The 9,851-nt window shown below is 41.0% G+C and overlaps 2 protein-coding genes across 3 annotated transcripts in view; both read left to right on the top strand.

Moving 5' to 3' along the window:
* LOC103374584 (gastrula zinc finger protein XlCGF8.2DB-like) overlaps positions 1 to 3,217 on the top strand; it is a 6,354-nt gene extending 3,137 nt beyond the window's left edge. For both annotated transcript variants that reach the window (XM_008304692.1, XM_008304691.1), the window contains exon 2: positions 1,528 to 3,217. In XM_008304692.1, coding sequence (XP_008302914.1) covers positions 1,734 to 2,819 — 1,086 coding nt within the window. In that variant the 5' untranslated portion in view covers positions 1,528 to 1,733 and the 3' untranslated portion in view covers positions 2,820 to 3,217. The remainder of the gene's footprint in view (positions 1 to 1,527) is intronic.
* The window catches only part of LOC103374587 (gastrula zinc finger protein XlCGF57.1-like), a 15,006-nt gene extending 6,116 nt beyond the window's left edge, over positions 1 to 8,890 (top strand). Inside the window, 1 exon segment of the mRNA XM_008304700.1 lies at positions 7,231 to 8,890. Coding sequence (XP_008302922.1) covers positions 7,231 to 8,741 — 1,511 coding nt within the window. The 3' untranslated portion in view covers positions 8,742 to 8,890.
* The last annotated feature ends 961 nt before the right edge of the window (positions 8,891 to 9,851 follow it).

Here is a 9,851-nt window from a genome sequence, read left to right as displayed (position 1 = left end):
ATCCTAGCAACTTACCAAGTGCTCGTTCCCTTAAGAGGAAAGCTGCCACTAACAGGCGTGTCTGGTGGGTGATTCGGCTATTGAGGCTACTTAGCGGGGTCACCTATTAGAAGAAGCGGGGTAGACGTTTGGATTAAGGCAGTCAGAAGCTAGGCGAGTTTCCTCGACACCAGCTTAATCAGTTCAATAGAATCCTATTAGGTCAAGGGCCTGTAGGCAGTCAGAACTTAGCCCTAGTAACGGAGAGCTGGACCAGTAGCCCTGTACGGGGTAGTACCGGTGCGGAAAGACAGTTCTTAATGGTTCTTCTAAGTCACAAGTAAAATAGAGTATTTTTGAACTTATCCCTGGAGTAAGTTGTGCCAAACCTCTAAATCCAACCTAGCATCTTACCAAGTGCTCGATCCATTTAGGAGGGAAGCTGCCACTAACAGGCGTGTCGCGTAGAGTGATTTGACTACTGAGGCTACTTAGTTGGGTCAACTATCAGAAGAAGTGGGGTAGACATTTGGATTAAGGTAGTCAGAAGCTAGACGAGTTTCCTCAACCCCAGCTTCAGTAGTTTTACAGAATCCTAGTAGGTCAGGAGCCTGAAGGCAGGTTGAACCAAACTCTAGTGACAGAGAGCTAGAATAACTAGTTTTGAAATCATTTTTTTGTAATTGTTTATGAGCTGTGGCTTTGTCTGTGCTACAAATTTGAAATAAATGTCCACATTTTTTAAATTTAATTGCAGGTTGAATATTAATTGTAAAAAGTTTGGTTTATTTAATGCTCTGATATTCTTGTTGGTTCCTTAAAGTCGGACCACTAGTCCGGGAATATATCATTATATTCCATAAAATGAAAAACCTGGGCTCGGCATGTACACCAAGGTGTCATCAATAGATATATATCCAGCTGCTTACATATCGAATTTGTTTCCATACTTGTCTCCTCTCTGTTTTGTGTCAACACAGCGCACTGCAGTTCAGCCAGAAAGTCTCTAAAATTTTAAAACTTAATTGATGAGTCAGTAATGGCATCACGGATATGCCAAGGAGAGGATCAGTTTTTTGTTTTTTATAGAATCTGTCCATCCATCCATCCATCCATCCATCTTCTTTCGCTTTATCCGGAGTCGAGTCGCGGAGGCAGCAGCCTTAGCAAAGCTGCCCAGACTTCTCGATCAGCGCACACCTCCTCCAGCTCTTCCGGGGGGACCCCCAGGCGTTCCCAGGCCAGTCGAGAGGCATAATCCCTCCAACATGTCCTGGGTCTTCCCCGAGGCCTCCTCCCGGTGGGACGCGCCTGGAACACCTCCCCAGGGAGGCGTCCAGGAGGCATCCAGAAAAGATGGCCAAGCCACCTCAGCTGGCGTTGCGCTCCATACTAATATTTATGTCCTGTTGTTGATGAATGTAGACAAATTTTCTGACAAAATTTTTAGAGCTGATCTGCACTGATCATCTCGAAACTCACTGACATATCAGTTCATGCATGAATATATAATCACAGTATTCCATATTGTACATTTGTTCTCTGTAGATGTGCAGCAGCTGATGATGATGATTAAAGGAGAGGGTCCCCATTAACCAGAGCTCCAGTCTGGACCAGCAGGACTAAGAGGTCTTTCCCATACAGGAGGAACAGGAGGAACTGTGAACCAATCGGGAGGGAGAGCAGCTTGAAGGGCACGAGGAGGCTGATATCACCAGATTTACATTCACTGGTGTTCCTGTGAAGAATTCACAATGATGAAGAGAAAACTTCGATCCTCACTCCGTCATCAGAGCCAAACTGAGGACAGCAGAGAGGAAACAAACAGCTCAGCTAAACAGATGAGAACGGACACTGATGGAGAGGACTATTCTTCAGATTCTTCTGAAACTGAAGACAGTGATGATGAACTTTGGAACAAACATTCGTCAGATTCTGGATCTGAAACTGAAGACAGTGATGATGAACTTTGGAACAAGCATTCATCAGATTCTGGATCTGAAACTGAAGACAGTGACAGTAATTGGGAGGAGACCAGAGCACCTAGGTCAGGTGGAAAAAGTGGTGTGGGACGTAACTTGAATAAAGAATCCTTTGGAGTAAAGCAAAACGGTAACTCACAGACAAAAGGAGAGGAATCACTTGCCTGTAATGAATGTGGTAAAACCTTTATAAATGAGTATCGTTTAAAGGTGCACCTGTCAGCTCACAGAGGAGAAAAACAATTTTGCTGCAATATTTGTGGTGCAAGATTTAGTCAGAAGACCACTCTGAGGAGACACATGATAGACCACACAGGAGAAAGACCATTTGGCTGTGATGTTTGTGGTCACAGATTTTGCCAAAAAGGAGAGCTGAAGGGACACATGACAATTCACACAGGAGCGAAACCATTCGGTTGCGATACGTGCGGTAGAAAATTCAGACGTAACCAAGATCTTACTGCACACATGAGAGGCCACACGGGAGAAAGACCATTTGGATGTGGCGATTGTGGCGCAAGATTTACACGACAAGGATCTCTAAACAGACACATGACAATCCACTCGGGAGCAAAGCCATTTCGTTGTGCTGATTGCAGTACAAGATTTAGTCGAAAGTCGCATCTTATGAACCACAGGAAGACTCACTCAAAAAAGAAAAGAGTCGTTGAAGGAGAGAGACCATTTAGTTGTGATGATTGCGGTCAAAGGTTTAAGGAGAAGTCTCATTGTGACAGACACATGAGAATGCACACAGGAGAGAAACCATTTCAATGTGATGATTGTGGTAAAAAATTTACACGACCGCAAAATCTAAATAGGCACATGCAGACAATGCACAAAAAACAAACTGCATAGTTGCATGACTTGTTGTGAACAATTGGAGGTATATTGTGAAGAACCACAGCTCTGACAGCCCACTGCAGTAACTCTACTGGGGACTTTACATCATCCTTGCTGTCTGATTTACCTGCATGCCACAGGAACTCTGCTACTTTCTCTCTCTAAAATGGGTGATATCAGTGTACTTATAGTATTCCTGCTTGTGCCTATATACACTTTTATGATGTATTTCGAGGCTGTGGATGATGAGTACTTGCTGTGACTGAAGCAAATGTGAATCCCAATAAATAAGCAATAAAGAATTTTTGAAAAGTGTTTTTTAAGTCTCTAAACTGTTCATATGGCGTCTACCAACTGTCTGTTGTAGAGAATATAAGTGCAACCTGAAAAATAAATCAAGCCTGTTCAAGCAATCAAAAGATTAGTCTCATTAATTACACTGCACCGTCAATTTGGAACTCAACTCATAACAACAAGCAACGTTACCATATCAATAGATCTGGTATTTTGGAGTTCTGAAGAGCAGAGATTGGCAGCGACCACCCTTATGGAACATTAAATAGAGCAGCATACTTATTTTTAAACAATACACAGATAACTAAATAGATTTTAAAGTGTGTGTGTGTATGTCGGCTGCTTTTGTTTCTTGAAGATGTTTCACCTTCGTCCAAGTAGATTCCTGAGTTCCAACTGACTGATGAGTCCCAGGTATTTAATCTCACATGAAATAACATGACTAATGGCCCATTAATAACACACGTGTCTCGAGGTGTGAATTAATGTGAAACTGCCAGATAAGGGACGACCGAATATGCTTATGTTGGTGAAACTGCCAGGTGAGGGATGTCAGGACTGCATTATAAGTGCCTGGTCAGCGGTGTTCCAGTTTAACGTAAATAGCTCCTTTACTTCTCTGTCAAACCACCAGAACGTGAAGATTGTTGTCTTCAGAGGAGTGTCCTTCATCCTTTAGATGCACATGTTGCGTCTGTGTAGGATTATGATGCTGGGTTAGAAAATAGGACGTTTAGCTTGTGTCCAAGACTCTGCATCTGTGTGCAGCGTAACTAGCGTCTGCTTGGTATTGACATTGGTTGACTTTTCAAACATCTGACTATAAAGCAGTTTTATTTATGCTTGTCAATATGCATCTTCTCAATGCTGCTTACATTTGAGTTGAGCATATAGGAAACTAGTTTACAATCAGACATTTAAAATGACATAACTGCAACGGAAAGGACCAGAACAGCTTCATGTGTATTTATTTCAAGCACATCTTCTTGCACTACAGTGTCAGTAAAGGTAGCAACAACAGTACCCATTTACACTTGTACTTGTCCAACCGATATAAAGAAAAAAAAGAAAATCTGACTCATAAACTTCAACTCCTGTTTGACTGTTCTCTTTGATTAGACTATATTTATTTATTTATAGATATATTTCTTTGTTTGGTTTTTTTTTCATTTAAAAAATGTGTATTTATTCATTTATTTTTACTGCTTGATGGTTTATCTATATTTGCCACGTTGCTCAGCGTTTTTGTCGCTGTGTCTGTTCAGGTTTTGCTCAATTAAGCAAAATTAAGCAGGTAGAATAAAGGTGTCCGTGCAGATGCCTGTAAGGATTCTGCGCAGGCGCGGCTCCTCTACGAGCCTCCGGTTAGTTTTGAAGAAGAGAAGCAGGTCTGACACCATGAACCAGGTGGATTCTGTCCAGCAGCAGCGGACTGACAGTGTGTGTCTGGAGGACAAAGTGCGGATGAAACGCCTCCATGAGCCGCAGGACGTTGTTCTGAAGCAAACCGCTGGTAAGAAGAATCACAGCTAATGTGGAGGAAGCTGCTAACTGCTAGCTGCTGGGAGGGAGGCTGGAGGAGACGATTCAGTGAAGAACCGAGCTGCTGAGCTCCTGTTCACCTCAATCTGACCACTTATGGATAAATAACAGGAACATTAATAACGTTAGTTGGTTAAAATTTGTGTTGGAAAAAGGCGGAACTTAATGGTGACGGTTCAGTGCAGCACCCGGACGGTTTACAGCGCGACACACCTCGTAGTTCAGCTCGAATGAACAGTTTGGATTTTAGGATTTAATGAGCAGCTTTAAAGGGTGAAAGAGAAGAGCTTAGTGACTCTTTTTAACACCATCGTCTCCAGACAGACACTGGAGGACATCAGAGCGGTGTTTCAGTTTAAATGGTGTCAGATTATCTGGTGAAATATGAGGTAGTGTAGGTGTCTGCGCCGATGCCTGTTCAAAACACTGAAAACGTCAATAAATCGTTTGGGAAAATGTTCCTGTTGTCAGTATTAACATTTGTCTCACATATGTAGGTGTTCTGATGTAAAGCCCACAGTTTAATGAACGTTATTAACGGTCAGGTTGAGTGGAGGCAGAACTAAATCACACTGATTAACCTGTAACACATCTGTTTAGCATTATTGTTAAGATGTGTTTTTGGGTTATTCCACCTCTCATCATCAGGGGCCTTCTGCTTGACCATCTGTGATTTGCTTGAATTTTATTTTTTTAAAAACATATACAATGGATATTTAAAATAAGATCTTAAATTTTTTATCTTGATATATCAAATACTAATTTATCAAATTGGTAATTTGAAAAATTCACTCTGAATCTGTAATACTGTCGATCGCTTAATCTCTGACAATGGGTAAACTGAACTATGAAAAGTCTGAAGCTGTCATGAAAAATCCCATTTTCAGCAAATAAGTAAGTAAGTAAGTAAATAAATAAATAAATAAATAAATGGCAATGCAGATATCAACTAGTGATATTTTCTGAGCCACATGTACACAGTAGTTCACAATAATACAGAACAAAACATGCAGAATACTTTTTAATGTGAAATATTGAGTCGCAAAAATGATTTTTTTTTGTTCAGCTTTCTGAACTGATTGAGCAGGTATTGGCAAGTGTTAGCCTGTGCTGAAAATTATATTTGCGTCCTTTTTCATTTTTAATTCTTTTTTTTTTTTTAAATCTCCAACTGCAGCTTCTTAATTTTTAACTGTCAGTGCTTGTTCTAATCAGCAGACTGTAAATCAAACAGGCCTCAGAGAAAATGTCTAAAGAAGTAGCTGACTACTTGTTTGGGTCATTTTCTGCGGTTAAAGTGTCTGGTTTTACATAATTTAAAGATTGCAAACATGTTCACAACATTTCACTTTTACCGCTGCCATTTCTATGGCTGCAGAAATATTCTCCTCATCGAGGCGTCTAAACATGCTGGAGTCAAACAGAAGAACGCTGCAGCTACTAAATTCCTTCTCAAGTTATTGAACAAACCTTGAAAAACCCACCTCTCTGTATCACTTACACATCTAGTCTTTTTTTTTTACCTTGAAAATAATCCCTTCCTGCCTTGAAATGTCTCGGATGTAACTCTGCACCGCTGCTTTCTGTGGAATGTGTCGATCAGCTTTCCACCACTCACTGCTGCTCTCGGCCACCAGCTCACCTGGAACTGCTCGACGCTACACAACGGCCAGTTGTAATATCAGTAATTTAGCCAGACATGTTTAAATTACAACCTATTGAAGAAGAATAATAATACAGAAAGCTCCACCCATTCAGGGTCGGTTCTTCAGGTTTGTCATGTATGAAACCCTGAGAGTCTGAATCTGTGTTTTTGACGCTGTCAGCAGTACACTCCATTTCCAAAACGCTCAGCCGTGGCGTCGACGACTGATTTCACTCTAAATATGTGTCACGTGACTGCTGGTCACAGCTGAGTCTCTTGTGGCTTCTCAGTTGAGCTGAAGAGTGCTGATTCTTTTGTTTTTTACAGGATCTGATGCTCACGGTTTCGTTTAGACAGACGTTTACATGAGTCACGTAAAATGAAGTGATTTTTGATGAAATATTCCAATTTTCCAGCTTAGATTTGGTTAATTTTCTCTCTAGAACTACATGTTGTAGTTAAAGGACTACTGGACTTTTAAAATGAGATGATGATTTTTACACCAGTAGCAGTGGCACACGTCTCTTGTTTTGATGATACATATTTACAGATCAACAATTATTTTACCAAGTAAATTTCACCATTTCTTTGTAGGCTGCTTTCCACTCACTACAATGTTTTTATTCTTGTGTTTTACTTGTTGACATGTTCATGTTGGGCTATTGAGATGTATCTGAGAGGAATTAAGATAGTTTAGGGGTTACAAGGTTGTGACTGAAGCTCCTGCCGTCTGTACCCAAACAATGAACCCCGTTTTTAAATCACTTTAATGTTTTCTTTCTGCCATCTTGATGCAAAATCAACATCAAATGAGCTGAGTCAGTATTTTATACATGTGACTGAGCATCACTGGATGTAAACTGGGACATTATATTGTTTGCATTCATCATGTTTTTCCACTCATTTATTCATGTTTTTCACAGTTGTCCATAACGTGTGTTTCAGTGTTGCCTCCAGATGTCCAGCAGCTGTTGGTGATTAAAGAAGAAGTTCCCTGGAGCCCCAGTATGGACCAGGAGGAGCCAGAGTTCCTGCACATAAAGGAGGAACCAGAGGAACTGTGGACCAGTGAGACAGAGACTGATATCACCAGGTTCTCATACGCTGCTGTTACTGTGAAGAGTGAAGAGGATGAAGAGGAACCTCAGGCCTCAGAGCTTCATCAGAGCCAAACTGTGGACAGCAGAGAAGCAGAACCTCCAACGAGCAGTTTAACTAAACAGATTAAAACAGAAACTGATGACTTTGGAGGACCAGAACCAGCCAAGAACTCAGACCCAAATACTCCCTTATCACCAAATATTGATGGAAAGTCTTCAGACTGGTCTGAGATAGAAGTCAGCATTGATGATTATGATTATGATGATGAAGATGAGGATGAGGAACAGTGGAAGGAGCCTTTGTCAGAATCTGGACCTGAAAGTGAAGACAGTGACGATGACTGGATTAAGACCAAGGCACTTGAGTCAAGCACAAAAAATGACGTTGGATGTAACACTGACGTTAAGTGTGATAAACCATTTATCTACCAGCCGCCTGCTGAGAGACACATGACATGTCCTTCAGCAGAAATACCTTTCATCTGTTTGGTTGATCAGAAATGTTTTATAGGGGAGCAAGCTGTTGCTTCACAGTTGGCAGCTCACACAGGAGAGAAAACATTTGGCTGTAATGTCTGTGGACAAACATTTAGCAGAAACAGCACTCTTAAGAACCACATGAGAATCCACACGGGAGAGAAACCATTTAGTTGTGGATCCTGCGGTCAAACATTTAGTCAACAGGGAGTTCTGCAGAGACACATGCGAGTCCACACAGGAGAGAAACCCTTTGGTTGCAGTTTTTGTGGTAAAAGATTTCGACATCGATTTAGTGTTAAGAAACACATGAGAGTCCACTCTGGAGAGAAACCGTTTTCCTGTAATGATTGTGGAAAAAGATTTACCCAAAAAGCACATTTGAATACACACATGAGAATGCACACAGGAGAGAAACTTTTCAGTTGCGCATTTTGTGAAAAAAAATATACACAACGAGTGGATTTGGAAACGCACGTTAGAATCCACACAGGCGAGAAACCGTTTGCCTGTGATGTTTGCGGACAGAGTTTTCACAGAAAAAATATTCTGAAGGCACACATGAAAGTTCACACAGGGGAGAAACCATTTAGCTGTGACGACTGCGGCAAAAGATTTAACCAGAAAGCACATTTGGAGAGACACAGGCGAGTCCACACGGGAGAGAAACCCTTTACTTGTGATGACTGCGGTAAAAAATACACACAACAAGCGGATTTGCAAAGACACATGAGAGTCCACACCGGAGAGAAACCATTTGCCTGTGAAGATTGTGGCAAAAGATTCACACAAACGGCACATTTAAAGAAGCACATGAAGGTCCATTCAGATTAAAAACTGCACAGTTGCATGTTTTGTTGTCAAAGATTAATCGTGTAGTGTGGAAATATGTTAGCAGAGATGTTGTAGTAGGTACGGTAAAATGAGACAGGCTGCCCAAGGCTCAAATGGGGGTAGGACCCTTAATAGGCCTGAAATGAAAAGCTTGTTTTTGTGTCATAATTTAATTAAATATCGGCTGAATTGAATTTGTTGAGAGACTGAAGTTTGTATTCCAAAAGAATTGTGATTTGAATTAGCCTTCATCCCCACTGAAATAGTCTTCTTGTCTCCAAGACTCCATTCATCATTTTTTTCTGAGCAATATCTGTCACAAGAGGGAGCATTAAAGATTTATCTCATCTAATCTCGAGCCATGGCACGAACAGGTCAGCAGGGGGCGCTATGTGCCTAATAACTGTCCAGGGATATAAACTACACATTAATTGATCTCTGCAGTTCTGAACCCAGAACAAAGATTTTGATTTCGATAAGTGTACGTGGATATAATGAAGATGATCAAACAGAAATATCACATCAGACCACTTTTATTTCAGTAGATACAGACTTTAGTCTTGCTCCAGCTCAGGAATCAGCAATCAGAAGTGGGGTTTTTTTGGGGTTTTTTTTGCCTTCTAAGTTTGCTCATACATTTTGGTGCAAAACAGTAAAACAGGTAATAAAGTACAACTCATGAAACATAAATATAAAACAAACAAAAGTACAAAGGACACGTCTGCTTTTCAAATGAAGGAGCTGTACAGTTTATGTGCAGAACATAAACCAAGAAATATGCAAATATTTACAGAAAGAAGTAGAAGAATACATGCAGAGTGTAATGACGGTTAATGTAACATGCAGTGCGAGTCTGTCTGGATGTGATGAGTCTGTGTTGGAGCTGCATGAGTTCGCCTGCAGACAGGAAGAAGCTGTTCTTTTGGTGAGATGGACTGAAGCCTCTTGCTGGCAGAAAGTGTCTCAAAAAGTTTGGGTCAGTTGTTTGGAGGAATCCTGGAGGCAGATGGATGAATGCACTGAATGAATGCATTTTGAGTTTTGGCGTGAAATAAAAAAGTCATGCTATAGGGCCGCTGCTATAGCTCACCTGGTTGAGCTGCTGTCCTATGTGTAGGGCTACAGTCCCAATGTGGAGGTCATGAGTTCAAATCC

This window comes from Stegastes partitus, unplaced genomic scaffold (genome assembly GCF_000690725.1).
Source record: "Stegastes partitus isolate 25-593 unplaced genomic scaffold, Stegastes_partitus-1.0.2 Scaffold2292, whole genome shotgun sequence".
NCBI lineage: Eukaryota > Metazoa > Chordata > Actinopteri > Pomacentridae > Stegastes > Stegastes partitus.
Note: the sequence above shows the minus strand (reverse complement) of the source record. Positions and strands in the feature narration are given on the sequence as shown.